The 26425-nt window shown below is 43.8% G+C and overlaps 1 protein-coding gene across 1 annotated transcript; it reads left to right on the top strand.

Annotated features, from left to right (window-relative positions):
* Positions 1 to 525: 525 nt before the first annotated feature.
* Positions 526 to 26425, top strand: LOC135550040 (dyslexia-associated protein KIAA0319-like protein). The gene is made up of 22 exons (XM_064980481.1): positions 526 to 623; positions 5320 to 5491; positions 6227 to 6358; positions 10308 to 10657; positions 15261 to 15486; positions 15755 to 15853; positions 16110 to 16207; positions 16378 to 16465; positions 16787 to 16879; positions 17322 to 17454; positions 19750 to 19978; positions 20177 to 20300; positions 20586 to 20718; positions 21059 to 21207; positions 21636 to 21787; positions 22275 to 22413; positions 22752 to 22911; positions 23271 to 23413; positions 23799 to 23921; positions 24133 to 24223; positions 24364 to 24458; positions 24554 to 26425. The coding sequence occupies exons 3-22, from the start codon at positions 6247 to 6249 to the stop codon at positions 24748 to 24750; spliced, it is 2934 nt and encodes a 977-aa protein (XP_064836553.1). The 5' UTR covers positions 526 to 623; positions 5320 to 5491; positions 6227 to 6246; the 3' UTR covers positions 24751 to 26425.

Raw genomic sequence — 26425 nt, 5'->3', positions numbered from 1 at the left:
CGAATGCTGGGGCAACCGTTCGATATATTTGGAATTCATGTGTGAAAAGATTACGGTAAAGGTTAAAGTTTGTAATAGGCTTAAAATACAAAAGTATCAAAACAACGTTATATGGCTAGCGCTCACTGTTGCCCCTATTGGCCAGATTTCACGTCATCTCTGATATCCTCAGACATGGATGATGGATGTCTAATACTGACTTGTATCACGGGTGACCTGGCTGCAAAATGAGCAGAGATGTTCCTCTGGGTGTAACTGTAGATTTGGAAACTAGAAGTGCTCTTGAGTAGAATGGACCCCCCTTTTATTGCGACACAACATTGGCTACACAATAATTGTGTAGCCTAAAGTGCGATATGTATGTCCAATATGAAAAAATATTGGATTTAAGAGGATTTTCTACAATAACCAATGTTCTATTATTTTCGCCCTAACTATTAATTTACTAAGGAATGATACCTTATTCTGAAAGATTAAAAAAAATCCGTGACCCGGAAGTACTTAGTTATTCTTGCCTGTTGTGACAGTGGTGTAAGGAAGCGCTGACCCAAACAGTGAACAGCGAGCAACGACGACGTATCCTAGCTCAAACACAGAAAGCGAAACATTTAATACGACGACTGGTGAGTGTATAATTTTCGGCTGTCATACATAAACTGCATGCTTTCGATCAGTGAGTGGGCAAATGATACCAGGTTCCAAAGCCACACCAGTATAAACAGCTGGTGCCTGGACGGGGTGGTTATTCCAGGATTATACCGAGATATATGACATTTTACACCTGTCATGTTGAAGATCAATAACATATGTATTTAAGCATGATTATAATGGAATAATGGCATAAATCATTATCGGTGTTTCCACTGCGCAATCTTGCCTACTGATGTCGACTGTGAGGACGGTTTTTAGAGATGATTTGCTTGCTTAGCCAATGGCTATGTTCAGCTTGTTAAAAAAAACAAACTTGGCTACCTTTTCTTATGGGTCATACTTCTAGGCTACTCATGCATTTTCATGATTTCGTTTGCAGGGTTTCAAATGGAAATGTCGATTAAATATCTGAATGTGTCTTCATTTGAAACGAGGCAGTGGCAAAGACATGGGGGACATTTAGTAATCCGAGAAAGTGTTCCTTTGAACTGTCTGTCGACAGCAGCCAACCGAGGATTTACTGGTGTGTTTTTGATTAGCCTTGCTGAGAGAATGGGAGGTGGAAGGTTTCCCCGGATTTTTCTTTCTCGGATCTGAAGTTTACCATCGCAGAGATCCTTGTCTGCGTTTTTTCTCATTGGAACTTACTTCTAAAAAACGGTGACGGTGGTGGCATCCCAGTGACCGAGTCACATGGCAGAGCGAGCACAGTTGTGCGGGCACCACGTCACGACTGGTCTCAAGCCACTGCGCTGCCAAAATGCAAATTGCGGTTATAATTTAGAATAACTGACAGCCAAGTGTTGTTGTTTTTTTAAACTTTCACCTGTTTGTCTTATATGAAAGGAACTTAAATTAACTGGAAGCAAAGCCAATTGGGCTTCTAAACTCCGTAAACAACTTCTAAAAGCCAGGCTTTTGTGACATCCGTCATTGCAGTCGGCTTCTTTATTAGGATAACGTTACAGCAGTTGATAAGACTGAGGCGGATGGAAGTGTGGCATGATCTGCGTGCTGGAATGCGGATCCGACTAGGAATTGACCTCTATCATGCAGGTTTGTTAGTCATGCTTAGTAAAGTGGACGCTTAATATTAAATGACTTAATAGCTCAGCAGTTGCCGCATACTCTCACTTAGATAATTAGTCAAACTGCTGTGAATGTGAGAGAGCCTATGTCTAATGCCATGGCAATGCACTCTACTCCAACCCGAACTAAATGTTCTCATGCTGATCTGTTTAGTTTTTTTCCCCTGGACCTCCTGCAAGAACTTTCTGAGGAATTGTGAAGTAAAAAATAGTAGTCTGCTGCTATTCTCCTTGGGGTAGATTTTCAGCATGTGGCAAGCATTCCGCCTTGTGTAATTCGATAGCAGTATTATAGATAGAATTCGACACAGCTTTGAGTTGCTGGAATGAATCCATTCTCATAAGGCAAACGTTTTCAGTCCCACCAGGCAAACCTGTGGGACCAACTGTTGCTGCCATGTTATTCTGACACACTTGTTATTGTGTCTCAAGCTAAGCTTTGCACTTACTAGGAGAAGGCCACAATAAGTGCTGGAAATCACTTCCAAAGCAGAAGATGGGTATGAAAATGCGGTGTTATTTTGGTCCGAAAAGTCAGCGCCGTCTTAAAGCTGCCGCTGAACGTTTTGAGGATGCTCATACTTTTGTGTCCAATACCGGTAAGTCGCTGTCTATCTTAACTTAACTGGAATGCAATTTCCTGTCGGCTCAATTGAAATTCTGTGGACTCCAGAAAGACTTCCTACTGTAGTTGGGCAATTCCACGTTAATGGAGTTTCGCTGAGACAAAGATTTTTCCCTTAAAATGTATGCCAAATCAAAACCATTGATTTTCAAGTTTAACAAACCATACAACTCTATGCACAATGTAACTTATCAATTTACACTGAACATTCTGGAAGAACTGTGCAGATGCAAAGTTTGATAACTGAATTTCAATAAAATCTTCCTCTGTTTTTTATGTAACTACTACAACGGAATTTCATCATGGGTCCCAGATCTGGGCTACACAGAAATGCATAATTATGGGTGTGAATATCATTCTCTTCATGGTGATGTATCCTGACTAGGTACACAAAGGTAGAAATATGAAATATCCTCCTTTGCATATTTGAGTGTTATTCTATCACTGGCTATTATTTGAATGATCATAGACGACTATGTTTTTCAAGTTTGGACATCAAAGTACAGCTCAGTAGAGTATAGAGCAGGGGTCTTAAACCATTTTTCCCAGGCAACCCAGGGACCCCCATCATACGTTAGAAAAATATTTTTTAGCAGGTGAATGATAATGGCAATGAGAAGTATTCAACAATTAAAAATAATAGTTTTGGTAGATAATTTTTCATTATTTTGACCTCCCCACATTAGGATTGGAAGAGACCCTATTAGCTAGAAAGTTACTCCAAACACATTTTCACATTCAAGAACCGCTGTTTAGGTTAGCAATGTTTTGTCAAAAATGAATGTTTAAGTCAAGAAAACATTTCGGCAGCCAGTAGAACTTGCCACACTGGGTGCTTTTTCAAAACCTGTACCAGATACTCCAGTGAGTGTAATTTCCTCAACATTTGGAGTTGAGAAATAAAGTTGACATTTAAAATAAGATTTTCCACTTCTACTGTAGGTATGTTGTGATATCAAACAAATCAGGCATGTCATTTTTCTATTAATAGTAAACGATTATTTACTTAACCAACAGTAGCATATTTCTGTCCTGCTAATGCTGTTTTTTTTTATGGTCTCTGCTCAAATTAACTGCAGCTAATCTGAGCGTATGGTCACTAGAGATGGCTTGAGCTGACAAATGAGTTAGACTGCATTACATAGGCAAGATGTGGTGGGTGTAACCGAGATAGAGATAGCCAGGAGGAGTTTAGAACAATTCCTCATTGTCTCTAAATAATCCTTGCACCTGGGAAACTAAGCCAGGGAGGGGTTAAGACGATACCCACATGCAGGTAACGACAGGATGAACCCAGAGTGGCTTATCATGCTCCTTGGTCTGCACGAGAGGGGTTGAACCAACCATGACTGAGCATTGTTAGTGTCGGCTATATATAGTACTCTGCATTTGTGTAAAGGTTAGGTTACTCGGTCCAACACTCAAGGGTGGGGTGGGGTGGGGTGGGGGGGGTCGACCAGCCTCATTATTGCAATAATGAATAGAAATTAAATAAAGATGCTTGTTTGAGGAAATGAAAATCTCTCTCAGTACTGCATTAACATCAACAATGTAATTAAATATCTGTTTATTCTGTTGCTGGCGATATTCATAAAAACATTACAAAAATATATTTTTTGCGGACCCACTGCAGTACCTCTGCGAAACCTCTAGGGTGCCATGGACCCCCGGTTGAATACCCCTGCAGTAGAGTACAGTTTTTGGTAACAGAATTTCAAGGCACAGAGAAATGTTTTTAAAATATATGTTTTGATAGTGGTCTTTACTTCAACATGAATGTGTTTCGATGTATTTCTAATACCTTTTTTTAAAGCCGAAATCAGCAGTTGAAACCATAACAAAGCATTTTCCACGCCCCTGCTTCTGTAAAAAGTTGAGAGGTGGGGCTGGAGAAATGTAACCACTCTCAAATGCATAGACAGAGGTATGGGTGCCCAGGTAAGGACTGACCATCCATGTTATCAAAATGATAGATTTAACCTTGTTTTGAGTCAGTATTTGCTTACATTTACTTTGTTTACAAACAGCTCGTAGCCCTGTACATTGATCTGGTACTCCCTGTATATAGCTTCATTCTTATTTTAGATAATAATGTTAAGTCTGCATCGTTGGGAAGGGCTCGTAAGCTCATAAGCTAGCATTTCACACTAAAGTCTACACCTGTTCTATTCACTGCATGTGACAAACATATTTAATTTGTAAAAAACTTGTTGTTACACGTTGTCTGCCACTGCGAGGACGATCAGCTGTCCGTCCTGTCTCCCTGTAGTGCTGTCTTAGGCGCCTCACAGTACGGACATTGCAATTTATTGCCCTGGCCACATCTGCAGTCCTCGTGCCTCCTTGCAGAATGCCCAAGGCACATTCACGCAGATGAACAGGGACTCTGGGCATCTTTCTTTTGGAGTTTTTCAGAGTCGGCAGAAAGGCCTCTTTAGTGTCCTAAGTTTTCATAACTGTGACCTTAATTGCCTACCGTCTGTAAGCTGTTAGTGTCTTAATGACCGTTCCACAGGTGCATGTTCATTTTATTTTTTGGTTCATTTAACGAGCATGGGAGACTGTGTTAAAACCCTTTACAATGAAGCTCTGTGAAGTTATTTGGATTTTTACAAATTATCTTTGAAAGACAGGGTCCTGAAAAGGGATGTTAATTTTTTGTTTTCAGCTTGAGTACTAATTACCATTATAAAATGCAGTCCACCTCACCATTTACAATAAACAGTGTTTGGAAGAAGAGTGCATGAAAGTGAAAGCTTATGCCAGTGGGTGAATAGTTGACATATAGAAATAACACAGACAACACCTGTCACTCAAATATTTAACAATGCTCATTCTTCTCTTAAACAGAATTTCTGTTAAATCAAAGCCTGTTACAAGTGCTTAATAGAACAGCCGGTCGTTACTACATTCTAGAACATCTCAGGTGAAACCCCCCCCCCCTTCCTCCACCAGGTTGCTCTCTAGTCTGCCAGGGGCCAGGGGGAGTGTCATGTTGAATCTGCTCTTTCACAAAGTGCTGGTGTTGACCTGTCTTCACCATTCACCTCACTGTACCTCCCTTCCAACGTAAGCTAACTCCAGCTGCTCTGTCTCCACCCTCTTCCACCACTTGGCCCGGAGAAAGGTAAATCTACTGTACTATAAACATTTCTGTGAGCTTAACGCACCCAATTGTATTTGATCACCTGCCGTACTGTCTGACTCATTAATGTCTGGAAATGATACAATGTGTACAATCGTCTTAGCTAGGATTGACATTAAGGTTTGTCGTATTGCTTGGGATAAGTGAACTGAGCAGTCACAAGTTGAGCCTGCTCTAAGGTTGCCCCTTTGAGCAGGTGGGGAAAAAATACATGTGAAAACCACCTACCAAGAATTCCAGTAGCTTAAACTCCATCTTTCTGGTTCCTCCCCATTGTTTAAGTAAAAGACAGACAATTTATGCCAGCGGAGCCTCCTCTGAGATTCTGTTACCTGAAAACAACCAAAAATCAAGAATTTCAGTACTGATCTGTCTGATTGCTCCGCCATGTTTAGGTGAAAGGCAGGCAATGTATGGCACTTCTGTGTGGAAATAGCCAATTTACATTTTCGTGCATATTATCGTAATCTTCAGGGCAGCCCAAAAATACTTCTGACTTGCAAAGTGCCGTTCAGACTTTAAACATCAATCCCTTCAAAGCGCCGCCTTTGTGCTGGTGTTGAATTACATCAAGGTCGTGTGATGTTATAGCCTGGAAATCAAGACTGAAGCATATGCTACGCGTTTACTATTGTTTCACTGTTGAGTGGGATTTCAGTCTGGATTTCCAGGCTAGTAATGTGACACAATCCCGACAACTGTTTCTGTTCTGTCCAGGTCTTTGGTCCTCGTGGAAAATGTCCTATGCATATCAGAACCTGTTCAGCTGGAGTCGACCTCGATTGACACGGCCGCGGCATCTCCTCTTCCTTTTACTGGGCTTCATGTGCTACTTAGTTCCTCCCACAGGTAAAATGCACCGATACATTTCTCTGGAAATATTCACGGTTTCATGGTTGTCCAAGATGTAAGAATGAATGAGATGTATTCCTTGATTTGATTGTTTTGTTGTACTCACCATACACTTGATTGAATCTAAGACATTAAAACATGAATACCGTTGTCTTAACAATAGATGCTTGCCTTTATTACTTTGGGTGTGCCTTACACCTTGGCATATCTTTACTTTGTGTGCGTCTTTCCTTTCTGAGTTTATCGGGTTGTTAGTAATTGTTTATACTGTCTGTTGGTTCTGAGGCGTGTATGCATATTTCGGTGGTGGCTCACTCCGAATGGCTGTTTTTACAGTGTGGAAGCCACAAGGCATGGTGAGTTACAATGTAGGCCGGACAATCGGTCCTCTGTGAGTCCGTGTCGCTCGGGTAGGAGGGGAATGACTAAACAGAGGCGAAAGGCTCCATTCTCTAAAAGAAAGCAAAGGGGCCCAATCGCTGCAAGCAGTGTTACAGAGTTTAGGTTACACCCACATCCCATAATATTCAGCTCCCGAGCTATGGCAACAATAGCCATGGGAATAGCTGCGCTGTCAGTGAGTGTCTTGTGTCTCTGATGGTTGGTGTCATGTCTTGTCTAGAGACACACTCATCCTGCCTTTTTTTTGTTTATGTTCTCGAAGCCCTTTGACCTTTTGACCTTTGTGACAATAAGGCCTAATCACCGTCTTGTCAGGGAAAGGCCTCGTTTCCCTTTACCACTGTGACTTGATTGAGCAGTTGAGCTTCATGCATGTCTGGAGCGTTACTGTATGTTAAGAGATTGCATTTGCGAGGTACACATGGCTATAGAGAGATGACATAGAAGGCTAAAGCTGGTTACAAGTAAGGGTAATTGTCAACGACACAACATCTATGCCCTAAATCAGTGGGGCGCATAACCAGTGTCGGCTGCTTTTCTCATCTGCCACCACATTAATGTCTGATTGCTCTGACTGCACACACCTGGCTTCCCAGAGCTAAGAAAGAAGGATCTCAAATCTAAACATTCAGGGCCCTAATCAATGTTCCCTCTAATTTCTTTTGGCACTGAGCAAATTTCATGTCTGCTGAGCGCAAACTTTAACATTGTGAAAATGCTGTGCAACTTCCAGCATGCGTTTTACTGTGAACACCTGAGGCTGTACCCACTTTAAGTTACAGTTTTAACAGTGGCCAAGTAGGTTACTGTGGCTATTTGATCATAAGAGACCTACCGGTGTGGTCTACCATCAAAAGCAATGAAGAAAATGCATCTCGTAATATTTTAACATGGAAATAGCTGTTCTATCATTCAAGTCTACAGTAGCAGCCAGCAGCTAATATTGTGTTCAGTGTCAGCCTATATTCCATGAGACTTTTGAAAATAACGTCCAGGGTTTGACATTAACCTGTTTATCCACTTGTCCTTCAGACAAGGTAGTGACTGAAAATGTTGATGTGTTTGATGCAAGGAACCACTTTACAAAATACAATGTATTATTATTCCCATATCGTTATTATAGAGAATCATACAAATTATGCCTATTGGCTACTTTGCTTATTTAAGCCTGTCTCAAAATACAACACTGCCCCTTTTAAGACAAACAAATGCTCTCTAGAAATGTACATGTTTTGTGCCCTTGTAGGAAGCAATCGCTCCCCTATTTCTGATTACAGATAATCTAACTGGGCTAATAACTCAACTAGCAATGCAGCTCTCACTAGTAATTATGCATCTACTCACAACCACTCATGCTGTAAACACAGTCCAGGTGAAAGTAAATGGCAGAGATCCATGTATGGCAATGGTCTATTTGCATATAGGCCTACTGCAGCTCTGATTGTTTATGCCTCACCTCTCTGTGTACAGTACGGACTGAGTAGTGCGTGTCAATGCAATAGACTCCTACTCAAATGCGTTATGCCCACAACAAAATATCTTGCGTAATTGGTTTTGTTTCGGTATGTTGCATTGAAAGTGATTAATATTCCGTTGATTTGATCACATTTTCCACAGTAGAGGGAATCGTTGAGTGTTAACAGGGAAAACTCTAGACCAGTGGTCACCAACCTTTTCCGAGTCAAAATCACTGAGTTGACATGCAAGCCGAGATCTACCGTTTAGATTTTTTTCCGTGACTTACAAAACCTAAGCCTATGCAACATTAACCAGTTAAAAACAGTACTGTAGCAATGAGTTTTGTGAAGTAAGCTATAGGCCCAAAACAGTAATTCTGCATATTGGCAGGGCAATTCAAGCAAAGCCAACGCATTGTTGGCCATTTTGTTTTATTGTATTTCAAAATTTGAGGTAGGCTATATGATCACACCGGTAATAGATCCACTGTTGTATTACTTGTGAGGCACAGCTGAGTGAGCAGATGTTTAAATCATTCGCTTTTTATTTGTATTTTACTGAGCTGATGGTGCCTGCATCTGATGGTCAGTCTCAGCGGAGGGAGAGAGCAGCAGACTGAGGGTTAGTCTCAGCGGAGGGAGAGAGCAGCAGACTGAGGGGTCAGTCTCAGCGGAGGGAGAGAGCAGCAGACTGAGGGGTCAGTCTCGGCGGAGGGAGAGAGCAGCAGACTGGGGGGTCAGTCTCGGCGGAGGGAGAGAGCAGCAGACTGAGGGTCCGCCTCTCAACATCCCTCCGCTCTCCCTTTCCTCCGCTGACCAAAAGGGACACCGTCTTCCAGCTGATGGGGCGACTCGCGTCTCACCGCATTAATACTGCATCACGCACAAATTCATGTTACTCCTATGAATAGAGGAAGTGAAATATTAAATAAGACCCAAGCCACTAACAAGAAAAACAACAACGCAAGCTTATAGATACACTTTCCTACTCATTCATTACTGCTTGTTGTGGTGCTGAGTGGAAATAGGAAGAATGATCATTTTAGGCCTTTTAAAAGTGTTGAATACAAAGTGTATTCAACCCTCTTTCAGTGCTGAGTAAGAACTTAAACATGAACTCACTCATAATAACAGCAGCTCTTTGATGTATTCGTTGACAGTCTCTCTCTAGTCATGGTTTTGAAATCTCACAGTATCAACTTTGCTGTAGATTTATTTTATGTCTGCTACGTTACTGTTGACATGGTCATCTGAGCCATACGATTGGCCAGCGGTAGGCCTATAGTGCACTAGATTTGCTCTCTGGGCCAGCCGGGAAGGCGGAGTTTTTTACCTTCAGACACATGAAATGGTTCAAAAGGGCAACAGTTCACCTACCCGGCATGCAAGGCCGGTGAATCAGGTGCACCGACCGCCAACAGCCTGTGACGAATAAAACAAAATAGGAACACAAGGCTTTATAATTGGTTTTTACAGAATGTTTGACTAGGAATGCCTTGGAGATTGACCGGTTGGTGACCACTGCTCTAGAAAGTTGAGTGAAGTTCAATCTCGTGCTTCTCTCTGTGGGCTGATATTTCTACACGGCAGTCTTCTCTCTGTGGGCTGATATTTCTACACGGCAGTCTTCTCTCTGTGGGCTGATATTTCTACACGGCAGTCTTCTCTCTGTGGGCTGATATTTCTACACGGCAGTCTTCTCTCTGTGGGCTGATATTTCTACACGGCAGTCCTCTCTGTGGGCTGATATTTCTACACGGCAGTCCTTCTCTCTGTGGGCTGATATTTCTACACGGCAGTCTCGGGGCTACTGCTCACAAGCACCCAGCTTAGAGGGAACATTGGCCCCAAGCACCCAGTTTAGAGGGAACATTGGCCCCAAGTCCCCACAGAAAATACAAATCCCTGTCCCAGTCACTGATCGCGTCCTCTTTATATCCCATAGACCGGTGCACAATTGGCCTAGCGTCGTCCGGGGAAGGCCGACACTGTAAAAAAATAATTTGTTTTTAACTGACTTGCCTAGTTAAATAGAAAATATATATACACACTCTCTATAACAACTCTCATCCTCTTTCCCTCTCCAGGTGTATCTGCCGAGATCTGCCGGGTGACCGGGGGAGTGTTGGGGATCCACTGGAGCAGTGTGGTCGGTTTAGGCTGGCGCCCCCTGGCCGTGGGCAGGAACAGCGCCAGCTGCTGGGAATCATGCTGCCTGGAGCCCGCCTGCAGTGCCGTGTGGAGCCTGGGGGGGCGCTGTGTCCTACTGAGTTGCTCCAACAGCGGGCTCTGTCAAGTCACGTCTCTACCCCAGCCCCACATCGAGTCCCTGGGGCTCCTGCAGCAGCTTTCAAAGGGCACCACCACAGCTCGAAGGAGAAGGCAGAGGCGAGCACCAACAGGAAAGGGAAGTGGGTCGGACCAACTTTCTAGCACTGTGAGTCAACGGAAACTTCTAGTATTCTATTTGAGTCATAGATGCCTGTTTACCCTTCCTTCTGGGATCACTGGGACGGAGTAGATAAAAACAAAGACTAAATACTCTCCTATAAAGTTATACATGGATGACATCTATATTTCTCTAACTTATGTGTTAATTTTTATTTTATTTTTTTATTTCACCTTTATTTAACCAGGTAGGCTAGTTGAGAACAAGTTCTCATTTGCAACTGCGACCTGTCCAAGATAAAGCATAGCAGTGTGAACAGACAACACAGAGTTACACATGGAGTAAACAATTAACAAGTCAATAACACAGTAGAAAAAAAGGGGAGTCTATATACATTGTGTGCAAAAGGCATGAGGAGGTAGGTGAATAATTACAATTTTGCAGATTAACACTGGGGTGATAAATGATCAGATGGTCATGTACAGGTAGAGATATTGGTGTGCAAAAGAGCAGAAAAGTAAATAAATAAAAACAGTATGGGGATGAGGTAGGTGAAAATGGGTGGGCTATTTACCAATAGACTATGTACAGCTGCAGCAATCGGTTAGCTGCTCAGATAGCAGATGTTTGAAGTTGGTGAGGGAGATAAGTCTCCAACTTCAGGGATTTTTGCAATTCGTTCCAGTCACAGGCAGCAGAGTACTGGAACGAAAGGCGGCCAAATGAGGTGTTGGCTTCAGGGATGATCAGTGAGATACACCTGCTGGAGCGCGTGCTACGGATGGGTGTTGCCATCGTGACCAGTGAGCTGAGATAAGGCGGAGCTTTACCTAGCATGGACTTGTAGATGACCTGGGGCCAGTGGGTCTGGCGACGAATATGTAGCGAGGGCCAGCCGACTAGAGCATACAAGTCGCAGTGGTGGGTGGTATAAGGTGCTTTAGTGACAAAACGGATGGCACTGTGATAAACTGCATCCAGTTGGAGTGTTGGAAGCAATTTTGTAGATGACATCGCTGAAGTCGAGGATCGGTAGGATAGTCAGTTTTACTAGGGTAAGTTTGGCGGCGTGAGTGAAGGAGGCTTTGTTGCGGAATAGAAAGCTGACTCTTGATTTGATTTTTGATTGGAGATGTTTGATATGAGTCTGGAAGGAGAGTTTACAGTCTAGCCAGACACCTAGGTACTTATAGATGTCCGCATATTCAAGGTCGGAACCATCCAGGGTGGTGATGCTAGTCGGGCATGCGGGTGCAGGCAGCGATCGGTTGAAAAGCATGCATTTGGTTTTACATGTAAAAATGTAAGCTATGCAATCTCTTACAGTGCATTCGGAAAGTATTCAGACCCCTTGACGTTTTCCATATTTTGTTACGTTTCAGCCTTATTCTAAAATGGATTAAATAAATAAAAATTCCCTCATCAATCTACATACAATATCCCATAATGACAAAGTTTTTTTTTTTTTTTTTTTAAATGTTTGCACATTTTATACAAATTAAAAATCACATTTACATACAGTACCAGTCAAGTTTGGACACACCAACTAATTCAAGGGTTTTTCTTAATTTTTTACTATTTTCTACATTGGAGAATAATAGTGAATTCATTAAAACTATGAAATAACACCTATGGAATAATGTAGTAACCAAAAAAGTGATTGATGCAAGATGCTTTTTGAGGCAAACACACTCAAACAGTTCTGGGTTGCTCATCTACTGCAGGAAGCCGTCTCCAGACTGACTGAGAAAGCAGTCTGATCCGGTTTGGCACCACATATCTATGTCAGTCAGGGTTCTCAACTCTGGATTACTTAAAAAGCAAGTAACGGTCTCAATGCTGAGCATGACCTCAGGATTGCACTGAACAAAACTGAGCCCAGAATAGACCTGCTTGTTGAAAACTTCAACCAGTCACATACCTCTCATGATCTCATTGTTATTTGTCTATATTGCATTTGTTTTAGGGATAAGGCCAATTAAATGTACCAATATTTATGAATATTTGCATGTTTTCATAAGATTGGGTCCCAGGAAAACACAGGATTTCTCATTTGGGTCCCGTGCGTAAAAGGTTTAAGAAACCCTGTTCTAGAATGCTCTCCCATCTCCACAGAGGAACTCTGGAGCTCTGTCAGTGAACATCGGGTTCTTAGTCACCTCGCTGCCCTTCTCCCCCGATTGCTCAGTTTGGCTGGGCGGCCAGCTCTAGGAAGAGTCTCTCTCTTGGTGGTTCCAAACGTCTTCTATTTAAGAAGGATGGAGGCCACTGTGTTCTTGGGGTCCTTCAATGCTGCATACATTTTTTGGTACCCTTCCCCAGATCTGTGCCTCGACACAATCCAGTCTCGGCGCTCTACAGACAATTCCTTCGACATCATGGCTTGTTTTTTGATCTGTGGGCCCTTATATAGAAATCGTGTCCAATCAATTGAATTTATCACAGTTGGACTCCAAGTTGTAAAAACATCTGAAGGATGATCAATGGAAACAGGATGCACCTCAGCTCAATTTCGAGTCCCATAGCAAAGATACTGAATACTTGTGTAAATAACATACACAACTGGTCAAAAGTTTTAGGACACCTACTCATTCAAGTGTTTTTCTTTTTTTTTTTTACTATTGTCTACATTGAAGAATAATAGTGAAGGCATCAAAACTATGAAATAACGCATATGGAATCATGTAGTAATTAAAGTGTTGAACAAATCTAAATATATTTTATATTTGAGATTCTTCAAATAGCCACCCTTTGCCATCTTGGCCAAATAGCCACCCTTTGCCATCTTGGCCATTTGAACATCTTGGCCATGTTCTGTTATAATCTCCACCCGGCACAGCCAGAAGAGGACTGGCCACCCCACATAGCCTGGTTCCTCTCTAGGTTTCTTCCTAGGTTTTGGCCTTTCTATGGAGTTTTTCCAAGCCACCATGCTTCTACACCTGCATTGCTTGCTGTTTGGGGTTTTAGGCTGGGTTTCTGTACAGCACTTTGAGATATCAGCTGATGTACGAAGGGCTATATAAAAAATTTGATTTGATTTGCCGTGATGACAGCTTTGCACACTCTTGGCATTCTCTCAACTAGCTTCACCTGGAATGCTTTTCCAAACTCCAACAGGAGTTCCACGTATGCTGAGCACTTGCTGGCCGCTTTTCCTTCACTTTGCGGTCCGACTCAACCCAAACCATCTCAATTGTTTTGAGGTCGGGGGATTGTGGAGGCCAGGTCATCTGATGCAGCACTCCATTACTCTCCTTTGTGAAATAGCCCTTTCACAGCCCGGAGGTGTGTTGGGTCATTGTCCTGTTGAAAAACAAATGATAGTCCCACTAAGCCCAAACCAGATGGGTTGGCGTATTGCTGCAGAATGCTGTGGTAGACATGCTGGTTAAGTGTGCCTTGAATTCTCAATAAATCATAGACAGTGTCACCAGCAAAGCAACCCCACTCCATCACACCTCCTCCATGCTTCACGGTGGGAACCACATGTGGAAATCATCCGTTCACCCACACTGCGTCTCACAAAAACAAGGTTGGTACCAAAAAATCTAAAATTCTGACATTTTAACCAGTCTAATGTCCATTTGCTCGTGTTTCTTGGCCCAAGCGAGTCTCTTATTATTATTGGTGTCCTTTCGTAGTGGTTTCTTTGCAGCAATTTGACCATGAAGGCCTGATTCACACAGTCTCCTCTGAACAGTTGATGTTGTGATCTCTGTTACTTGAACTCTGTGAAGCATTTTTTTGGGCTGCAATTTCTGAGGCTGGTAACTCTAATGACCTTATCCTCTGCAGCAGAGGTAACTCTGGGTTGCCCTTTCCTGTGGTTGTCCTCATGAGAGCCAGTTTCATCATAGCGCTTGATGGTTTTTGCGACTGCACTTGAAGAAGCGTTCAAAGTTCTTGCCATTTTCCGAATTGACTGACCATGTCTTAAAGTAATGATGGACTGTCGTTTCTCTTTGCTTATTTGAGCTGTTCTTGCCATAATATGGACTTGGTCTTTTACCAAATAGGGCTGTCTTCTGTTTACCACCCCTACCTTGTCACAACACAACTGATTGGCTCAAATGCCTTAAGAAGGAATGAAATTCCACAAATGAACAAGGCACACCTGTTAATTGAAAAGCATTCCAGGTGACGACCTCATGAAGCTGGTTGAGAGAATACCAATAGTGTGCAAAGCTTTTATCAAAGCAAAGGGTGGCTATTTGAAGAATTTGTTTGACCCTATTTTTGATTACTACAAAATTCCATATGTGTTAATTAATAGTTTTGATGTCGTCACTATTATTCTACAATGTAGAAATAGTACAAATCAAGAAAAAACCTTGAATGAGTAGGTGTTCTAAAACGTTTGACCGGTATTGTATTTCTGTTTTTAAATTTGTTAACGTTCAAATATAAAAAAATAAAAAAATGTTTTCACTTTGTCATTATGGGGTGCTGTGTGTAGATTGATGAGGAACATTTTCTTATTTATTCCCTTAGAGTAAAGCTGCAACGTAACAAAGTGGAAAAAAGTCTAAATACTTTCTGACTGTAACTGCAGTGTTTACTTCACGAAGGCTATTGAAGACGGTACAATGTAGCCAATGTCGCTAGTCATTTTTCCATTCTTATCTGAAGTACATCCATGTCTTGACAGCGGGTTTCCAAGGATGCAGAGCGTCCAGCTCCAACAGTCGGCATCACCAGCAGTGTGGCCCTCCCTCAAACAACTGATAAGAATCCCAGTCAGTTAACCAATGGGAGTGGAGAAGCTCCATCACAGCAGAACTCTACGTCGGAGGACACCAGAGACGCATCTTCCAACAGCAGCTCTGTGCTTCCCACTACTGCTCCTACAGTCACTACATCACCAACGCAGGCTGGTAAGGCAGTGGACGCTGAACTCTGACCTAGTATCCCTCAAAAGCCACCCTCGACAACTGTTTGGTTAATAGCGTACTAATAACAAAATGGACGTGTTGAGGCGTGTCTTCATGGAAGGAAGAAACGTGTAGCTCTAAACATCTACTCCCGTTCGTAAACTGGCCCCCAATGCAGATGTACGTCTACTGTTTGCACTTTGAATGAGCTTCTGTTTCAGTGTTCCGCCCTCCGTTTCAATCCATGCAAATCCTGTGGTTTCCATGACAGTGCGGGAATTGGTGGTGTCGGCAGGCGAGAGTGTGGAGGTCACACTGCCGCGCAACGAGGTGGAACTCAACGCCTTTGTGGTGCCAGCGCCCCAGCCAGGTACGACTACTCAACCTACCTGCGTTATTACTTAGTTAAAGTGTATCATACACCTGTATTAATACATGCCCCGTGTAGTCCACGTCTCACCCGAGTTCTGTATAAGCTTATCTGTTTCATTTGGCATGACAACGGCACCGGAGTGAGCTAACGTAGAAAACAGACTGGCACTAAGGCGAGCTCTGTATCCATGCATGCCATTGGTCATAGCTTACATCCTCGGCTTTGATTGCTCTCTTTCTCACGTCTCGAAAAGGGACCGACTATGAATTTGACTGGCTCTTGAGAACTCATCCCAAAGACTACAGTGGAGAGATGGAGGGGAAACACAGCAAGACACTCAAGCTCAGCAAGGTACAGCTCCTTGAATTAGTTCAAACGTTACCTCTCATCTCTCTCTCTCTGTTCAAACTCTCAGGCCTCTTTAACTGAGATTGATTGTATGACTAGAACCAGTACTGTAATACTATGAGAAACCGTTATTATTGTGGTCCCTCCAACCTCTCTCTGGCTCTTGTGTTCAGCTGACGGTGGGGCTGTATGAGTTTGAGGTGACCGTGGACGGCGACGGAGCACACGGAGAGGGCTTTGTCAACGTCACAGTCAATCCAGGTGGGGGGTTTAAGCTAACATGACTTGTATTGACTGTGTTTTGATATTCTCTTCAGTAGGAACCTGTGTAAACTGTCACATCTTAAAGGTCACCTCCCTCAACTTTCCCATTTAATGGGCTTATACTGAAACGTCGACAATGACTCTTACCTGGGGGCGTGTTCGTTAGAACCGAACGGAGGATAGCAGACTGAAACAGGGATGGATTACCTGTAGTTGTCCAGTAAGAAATGTACATTTTCGGGTTTGGCTACTCGTGCCCCAATGAACACGGCCCAACTGTACCGTTCAGCCAATTAGCTAACCTCTTCCACTTCACAGAGCTGCGGATCAACAAGCTGCCCGTCGCTGTGGTTTCCCCTAAGTTCCAGGAGATATCCTTGCCAACCAGCTCCACGGTGATCGACGGCAGCCGTGAGTTCACCCGGCTCGTTGGTCACAATCAAATCAACTGGAATTGCACCACCATTTGTGGATGTCAAATGGGATTTTAGCATCTTGTCTAGTTCTTGGCTTACAAAAAAAAGACAGCTTTTGTCAAGGGTGTATTTATTTAGATTATAGCTCTACTGCCGTACATTGACATTGTCGCTAGACTGTTTTAGGACAAGAACCGGTATTTACCCTAGAATGCAAGGTGTTTATCTTTGGTTTGGTGCAAAGGCCCTCTGTCAACACCCTGTGCAGTTCTTCCATAAGACAATGGGAAGAGAAACTTTGGTAGTCAGGGTTGAGACGGGCAAAAGTATAGGCAGGGTGGCCTAGACATTTATGGACAGTTTGTTTTTATCCGGTTCTTTTCCCCCTCTTCTTCCTGTCCTGTCTTCCTCCTCTCCCTGTGTTTCGGCCCCATCAGAGAGCACAGACGATGACAAGGTGGTGGCGTGGCATTGGGAGGAGGTGAAGGGCCCGCTGAGGGAGGAGAAGGTCTCGGCAGACACCCAAATCCTCACCCTCACCGGCCTGGTCCCAGGGAACTACACATTCAGGTACTGTACCCTTGTCTTCTCAATGGGTAGTTTCTCTACCGAGTGCCGACACTTTCATTACCGTTGTACACCTCCCGGCGCTGTCACCTTGTCTTCTCCATGGGCATGCATGGTCTTGTATTTTCTCTACATATTTCAGCAATGAAAGACGAAGGGATGTGGTATATGGTCAATATATAGTGGCAAGATAAAGTATGTGAACCCTTTGGAATTACCTGGATTTCTGCATAAATTGGTCTTAATATTTGATCTGATCTTCATCAATAATAGACAAACACAGGCGGCTTAAACTAATAACACACAAACAATTATACATTTTCATGTCTTTGTTGAACACACCTTGTAAACATTCACAGTGAAGGGTGGGAAAGTATGAACCCTTGGATTTAATAACTGTTTGACCCTCCTTTGGCAGCAATAAGCTCAACCAAACGTTTTCTGTGGTTGCGGATCAGACCTGCACAACGGTCAGGAGGAATTTTGGACCATTCCTGTTTCAGTTCAGCAATATTCTGGGAATGTCTGGTGTGAACCGCTCTCTTGAGGTCCTGCCACAGCATCTCAATTGGGTTGAGGTCAGGACTGACTGGGCCACTCCAGAAGGCTTATTTTCTTCTGTTCAAGCCATTCTGTTGTTGATTTACTTCTGTCTTTTGGGTCGTTATCCTGTTGCATCACCCAACTTCTGTTGAGCTTCATTTGCAGGACAGATGGCCTAACATTCTCCTGCAAAATGTCTTGATAAACTTGGGAATTCATTTTTCGGTCTAATAGCAAGCTGTCCCGGCCCTGAGGCAGCAAAGCAGCCCCAAACCATGACCCTCCCTCCACCATAGTTTACAGTTGGGATGAGGTTTATGTTGGTGTGCTGTGCTTTTTTTTCTCCACACATAGTGTTGTGTGTTCCTTCCAAACAACCCAACTTCATCTGTCCTGAGTATTTTGCCAGTAGCGCTGTGGAACATCCAGGTGCACTTTTGCAAACTTCAGACGTGCAGCAATGTTTTATTTGGACAGCAGTGGCTTTTTCCGTGGTGTCCTCCCACCAACAACATTCTTGTTTAGTGTTTTACGTATCGTAGCCTCGTCAACAGAGATGTTATCATGTTCCAGAGATTTCTGTAAGTCTTTAGTTGACACTCAGGATTCTTAACCTCATTGAGTGTTCTGCATTGTGCTCTTGCAGTCATCTTTGCAAGATGGCCACTCCTAGGGAGAGTAGCAACGATGCTGAAATTTTTCCATTTATAGACAATTTGTCTTATCGGACTGACTTTTAGAGATACTTTTTGTAACCCTTCCCGGCTTTATGCAAGTCAACCATTCTTAATCTTAGGTCTTCTGAGATGTCTTTTGTTAGAGGCATGGTTCACATCAGGCAATGCTTCTTGTGAATAGCAAACTCACATTTTGTGAGGTTTTTTTATAGGGCCAAGGCAGCTCTAACCAACATTTCCAATTTTGTCTCATTGATTGGACTCCAGGTTAGTTGACTCTTGAATTAGCTTTTTGGAAAATTCATTAGCCTTGGGGTTCACATACTTTTTCCAACCAACACTGAGCATGTTTAAATGATGTATTCAATATAGACAAGAAAAATACAATCATTTGTGTGTTGTTAGTTTAAGCACACTGTGTCTATTGTTGTGACTTTGATGAAGATCAGATCCAATTTTATGACCAATTTATGAAGAAATCCAGGTAATTCCAAAGGGTTCACACACTTTATCTTGCCACTATACCACGGCTAAGGGCTGTTCTTAGGCACGACGCGACGCAGAGCATTCAGGGCTCAAACCACCCAGTTTATAATGCTTTTTATGAACTGGGTGGTTCGAGCCCTGAATGCTGATTGACTGACAGCCATGGTATATCAGATCATATACCCCGGGTATGACACAACATTTCTTGTTACTGCCCTAATTACATTGGTAACCAGTTCATAATAGCAATAAGGCACCTCTGGGTTTGTGGTATATGGCCAATATACCACGGCCAAGGGCTGTATCCGCTTTGCGTGTAAGAACAGCCCTTTGCCGATGTATATTGGCCGTATACCACACCCCCTCGGGCCATATTGCTTAAATATACCTAGTTGTTTCTATGGACATGCCATCTTGTATTCCCCGTCTATCTCTTTGTTCAGCTGTTTTCCTCCATACCATTTCACAAGCATTTGCCCCTCACCCCCTCTCCCCATTTCAGCCATAGGTGAAGGCTAGGTCTTAGACAAAATCAAGGACTTTAGGAATTTGTCTATCACAAACTTACCCCCCCTTATTCTCTCCCCTTCAGTCTGACGGTTACGGACTCAGACGGGGCCCAGAGCTCCACCCAGGCCACGCTGTCGGTCAGCAAGGCCATGGACTACCGGCCGGTGGCCAACGCCGGACCCAACCAGGTCATCACGCTACCGCGCAACGCTGTCACGCTGCACGGCAACCAGAGCGCGGACGACCACGAGCCGCTGGCCTACGAGTGGTCGCTCAGCCCCGAGAGCAAGGGCAAGGTGGTGGAAATGCAGGTGAGAGAGGAGCAACAGGGGTGGCCATGTCAGGGACCATGCACATGTCTTACCGAGCAATGATGGGGATTCGAGGTGTTTTGTTTTCTGAAAATAAAGCTTTTTTTTGTTTTAAAATGGAAATTCTTCATTTCGACACCAACAAGAAAAGGGAAATTCTTCTCTCCCATCTTGACAGTTCTTTTCTTCGACTTATAGGGCGTGCGGACTCCCACTCTGCAGCTATCTGCCATGCAGGAAGGAGACTACACCTTCCAGCTCACTGTCACAGACACAGCCGGACAGCAGGACACGGCACAGGTCACTGTTATCGTCCAGCCAGGTAAATAACAGCATGTAGATCATGTGTATCTATGGCTAATTTCAACACCACTGCAGTGGTAATTGCTTGAATATCATGCCTGATTTACAAGAAATAAGCCACACATTCTCTCTCATTCATTGCTGTTATATAACATATCTGAATGGATGTTGGTTTAACCTTGATGAACAGAGACAAACGACTGGCACGGTGCTGTAAATGAAAATACGGTTATATACGGATATTGTCCTCGTGTCACCAAAGTCTACGTTTCCCCCGCGCCTGCTTGTGTTCCATCCTCCTCAGAGAACAATAAGCCCCCAGTAGCGGACCCCGGCCCAGAGAAGGAGCTGACCCTACCTGTGGACCGTACCACTCTGGACGGCAGCAAGAGCACGGACGACCAGAATATCTCCACCTACCACTGGAAACAGAGCAAGTCAGTATTCACACACGTATGCACAGACACACAATAGACGCGCGCACACTCAACTACATGCATGCTCACGTTTGAGCTCACACACCCACTTTCTCTCATACACACATACTCCCAAATACACACACACACCACACTTTGGCAAATGACACACTCCCTGTTCTCTGTGCTTGAGTGACACTTAGTTCAACTACCAGAGGCAATATGGTGAGTGGAGATGACACTTTTAGAGCTCTCTTCTTTTCCACCTCATGTTATATGGTGCAGTTCAGTGCTCTGTGGTGAGTGGAGCTGCTGTTTCTCCACCTGTCTGACTCTGTGATGGTCGTCTCTCTCCTCTCAGGGGCCCGGACGGAGTGAAGATCGAGAACGCTGACGGCGCCGTTGCCACGGTGACGGGGCTGCAGGTGGGCGAGTACGAGTTCAGCCTGACCGTGACGGACGAGAGGGATCTGGCAAGCACCGAAACGGTCACAGTCATCGTCCGAGAGGGTAACTGTCCTCTGTGTGTGTGTGTGTGTTTTGTTTGTTCTGTGTTTATTTATTTTATTTGGTTTTCTGATTTCATAAGAGTAAGATTTTCCTTTTGTCTCTGATTTCTTTTTTTCTGGGTGCTGAGATGAGTTTTAGCAGAAAAACACAGTTATTTAATATAGAATTGCCTATAAGGAAATGTATCAGAAACTGAACTGTATGAAGCTTTCAAAAACAGGCTTTACACGGTAATGGTCTCACACGAGATGCACTCAAATATTTTGTCAACTGAAGTCTTGCCGAGCTGAATATCAGTACTTTGAAGTATAACCTAAGTATAACTCCCTCACTTATAGTTTTACCAGGTGGGAACCGCGTACAGAGTATTTCAGAATACTCTTTGGCACTGCAATGTCCTTAAATGTGTCTTGTCTGCTCTCTACCAGAGTTAGACCAGCCCCCAGTAGCCCATGTCCAGTCCAGGCCGGCCATCTCTCTGCCCCTGCGGACTGCAGCCCTGGACGGCTCCCACTCCACAGACGACAAGGGCGGAGTCGGCTACTTGTGGACCCGTGACGACAGTAGCCCAGCAGCAGGGGTGAGAGACCGAGTCCACTCCGTGGTGCTGTAACGAATAACAGAAACATTTACAGAAAATATCATGAAGTATTAGGTGATCTGTGGCAGTCATGCACAATGAACCCGTAGTAAGTAAACGAACAAATACAATCTAGAAAACATTTCCTTCTTCATGTTGTATTAAGTAAAAGCATTCTTATCGTACTCTTGCATTTCTCATGATTAACATTCTGCTTAAAAATAGTTGCATACAATGAGCTACTTGGAAGTATTTGGAATAAGAATGTATTCTGCTCAGACAACAGTTTGTCTACATTTATTTTTTCAGTAATGTAGGCCATTGCATGCAGCTAGAAAATACATTCTGCAATTATCACATTATTCAATGTCTTAATCAGACTTTGAATTAAGAAATGTATTATCGGCATGAGACAATCTCATTGTAATTGATCAAATGCAAATAAAATGCATCTTGTCTGAAGAATTAATTGTGTTCCATCCTCCAGGATGTACTGAACAACTCCGACCACCAGGCGGTGCTGTTTCTCACTAACCTGGTGGAGGGAAAGTACAGCTTCACTTTGACTGTGACAGACAGCAAGGGCCAGAGCAGCTCAGACAGAGGGACTGTGGAGGTCAAACCAGGTCAGTGGGCTCCTCATGGTCTACATACACACATGCCCAGTGCAAAATCAACCCCTAGACACTAGGTCTGAAAGAATCAAATGGATATGTCTATAGCTTCAGCAAGCTTTTTGGTACGATAGTGTTATATTTCCACCATATTCCTTACACCCAATCCATTCAGATCTATGGGAAGTAGGAGCAATAATCTATTTAAGACTGGATCTCACACACACACACACACACACATTATGTGTGTGTGTATATATATATATATATATATATAACACACACACACACACACACACACACACACACAGCAGAAATGGCTCCTCCACACTCCCTCTCTCTCCTGTCAGATGTGTGGCAGCGTGACCTGGTGGAGCTGGTGCTGGAGGTGTCTGTGTCCCAGGTGTCCCACCGCCAGAGAGACATGCTGCTCAGGCAGGTGGGCGTGCTGCTGGGCGTGCTCGACAGTGACATCATCGTACGCGAGGTCAGCGCCTTCAACGAGCACAGGTCAGCTCCTTTCCACTATATTAGGTCTCTTCAATTCAACTCTATTGGCACAACAAGTTACTATATTGCAATGTAAGTGCAAGAACACAGGAATACACTTTCTCTGACATGCACATCATATTTTATCATGTTTTGTTTTGGCCCATCTGACTCTGATTTAAATCAGTTGATAACACTTTGGGGTTGTAATGACAATGTAACTTTATTTTTGTTACAACACTTACATGGTATGAACCTGAGAGGCAATTGTTAGAATAACTAAGAATGTCATAATATGGCTGGTTGAGTGAATCTATTGATTTGTCCTCAGCTTGAGCCAATCTGTTAATTTCTTCCCGTCTCCATTCTTCTCCTCTCAGTACTCGTCTGGTTTTCTTGGTGTCTGGGGGTCCGGGTCGCTCCCCTCTGTCCGGTCACAGTGTGGCTCTGGGGCTGCGCAACAAACTACGCAAACAGAAGAACGACTTCCTCATCTTCAAGGCGCGGCGGGTGGACACAGTCAGTGAGTATTACGAGAGAAGAGAAAAGGAATACATGGATGGAGGATTATATTAGGACTAATGAATTGAAACTTAGTTGAGTTACATAAAAAGCACTTGGAGAGTTTGCTGGGAAATTGAACACGCTCTATGAATGAAATTATTTGTTTCGTGTATCGTTTTTACGTTTGTGATATTCAAAGTATATGGGCACTTTAGTTTCTTTTGACTTTTCCTTATTTTCTAACTTGCAACTTCCAAGTTGAATATTTTTGTTGTATTGTTCTCCGGGCGAGAGAGACCAAACTTACTAGACAGTTAGGATAGGTTTGTTGTCTTTGACCAAGAAGATGTCAAGAAAGACACTGGGGGAAAACCTGTCTCTAACGTCTCTCTCTCCCCCTGCAGTCTGCCAGCTGAACTGCTCCAGCCACGGGGATTGTGACTCGTTCACGCGGACCTGCGTCTGCCACCCTTTCTGGATGGAGAATTTTATCAAGGCACAGCTGTGGGACCAAGAGAGCAACTGTGGTGAGCAGCGGAGTGGACACTCGTGGAGTTGAAGATGATGACATTGTATATATTAGGATACTGCGAGGAGTCACGTGACCTCCCGACTTTACTTCAGAGTACGACATACAGTAGGGAGCGTTGTCGTGGAAATGCCTAGTGAGGAAAGTGCTGGAATTCAAGCACTCTCATTCGGACAACCTGCGACTTCTATTGATTCTCTCTCTTTCAGAATGGAGTGTGCTGTACGTAACCATAGCATCCTTCATGATTGTGGTTGTCATCGCGACCGTTGTCTGGGGTATGGTATGTTGTTACCGCAGGTAAGAGATTTACATGTTGCATAGTAATATGATGTCGCTTCTTTTACATTTCATGGCGTACTACTCTGTTTAAGTACGTACTTATTGTCCCTTCAGTAATGTGTAACAAGCAGACTGACAGGACTGTGTGTTTTGAGCAGGCGTAGGGGTAAAGTGCGCCACAAGAGCAAAAGTCGCTATAAGATGCTTAATGGCGAAGAGCAGGTCAGCCTGGAGCTACACCCACCCCGAACTGGTAACACACACACACACACACACACACACACAATCTACTCTCTGTCACTTATTATCTTTGAATAAATTGAACACTGCAAATCCCTCCCCCACCAGGCAGAATGAAGCCAGCCCCCGCTCCCTCCTCCTCGGCCCTCATGCACTCTGACTCTGACCTGGACAGTGACGACGGGCAGGGAGGGGTCCCGTGGACGGACCGGGAACGAGGACACCTCCTCCGACCCCAGAACGGAACCCTGAAAAACGGCCAGGGTCCCACCAGGAGTAAAAAGCAAAGAGAGGAGCAGCTATAGCAACAGAGGGTGGGGGAAACCCTCACCACCCCCCACCCCCCCCCCTCTCTCTCTCACTCTTCTCCACCACACAAACCGTGCACCTCTCCACCCATAGGACACTTAAGACACATGGATCCTGGAGAATGAGAGAGTACTCTGTTGGACACGGGATCAAGCTACACACCCCCGTATTGAAACTTCCCTGCGCCCACACTGAGCCAAGATGGAGATGAGGTTTAACCTTTCGAGAAGGACACTCCATTTAATGGAAAAATGGGGGAGTTGATAGGGTAACGAATGGTCAGAATGCCAAGTTGAGCGCTGTTCACCCCTGAGACATGAATGTACCCCCCCACCACCACTTCTAGAAGGAAAAAAAACGGGAGACTGCTAGTCAAGACGATCCTATTCCCTTCAGACAGGAACTTTACTTCCCTCCAATGTCAACGTGAACCACATGGAAACTAAGCCCGTCTCTCTCTCTCACACACACACACACACACACACACACACACACACACACAGAGTTCCTCTAAGACACACACCTCTTCCCAGGATGCTTGACGCAAAACTCAACGCTGGCCAACTCCTCTGACATAGGTTACAATGTGATTGACAAGTGACTTGTCTAGATGAAAACAAATCTAAGAATCTGTGCATGAGACAGTACGGCTGCAGTCGTATGTATATGTATTCATGTTTGAATGGTGGTTAGGTCTGCATGAGTTAGCCATGTTGTGTGTGTCAAATCAGAATATGTGTGCTTTTGGCCATTTTGCCAAAACGTCTTGTTTCTGAAAAGGGTTATGTGTTCGTTTGACACTTAACCAGCATTGAGAGTCGAAACTGCTGCTGTCAGCCATGTTGGTCAGTCAGAGGATCCTGGGAAATGCTGTTTTACGAGAGCCATGCCTCATACTGTATGAACTCACTGGATGACACACTGTACTACACAACATTGACGCCCCTAACCCCTATGACTGTTCCTGGGAGTTGATGATGACGAAGATGACACCAATGACACATGGGGAAGGGGCAACGCTTCCTACTCACTCACCTCAGACGACTGCTCGAGCCTGGAAGACCACTTAACATCTTGTCTGTTTTTAAGATTCCTTTTGACCGATTTTTATTTTATTTTATTTATTTTGATTCTGATGCACTTTGTTTTTCATGCTCACTGTGGCTCTGTCTGCATCTCCACTGCTCACAGGCTGCTAACTGAACAAGTGCTGATCCACACATTGATTGGGAATTTCTTCAGTTCAGCCGTAGCTTCGGAGTGGGACCACATTGCCCAGCATGTATCTCCACCATTCAAATATGGAGTTGTCACTTTGCTTGTAGGTTACTGTGAACCCTGACCCTTCTGTCTGACTTTAGCTACTGTTTTGGTTGTTGAATGTTTCTCAGAGGAAAGCCCCCATCTAATCAGAGGAACGATCTGTGAAATGAGCTCTCGTGCTGTTTATCCGTTGCACTAGTCGAGCACATTTTTATAAAAGATTGGTAGCGTTCATTCTGGGACATGGAGTCCACTGTGAAGGCAGACGGGGATCAGCAACAAAATGAAGGGATTCTGTGTTAATTTAGTTGTTCAATAACAATATTGTTTTGTGAAGGATTCCCCTCTGTGACCAGACCTGATGAAACTGGATTATCAGTCAATTAAAATCAAATGTTTTAATTTGTC

Source organism: Oncorhynchus masou, chromosome 12 (genome assembly GCF_036934945.1).
Source record: "Oncorhynchus masou masou isolate Uvic2021 chromosome 12, UVic_Omas_1.1, whole genome shotgun sequence".
NCBI lineage: Eukaryota > Metazoa > Chordata > Actinopteri > Salmoniformes > Salmonidae > Oncorhynchus > Oncorhynchus masou.
This window is presented reverse-complemented; position numbering and strand designations above follow the sequence as displayed.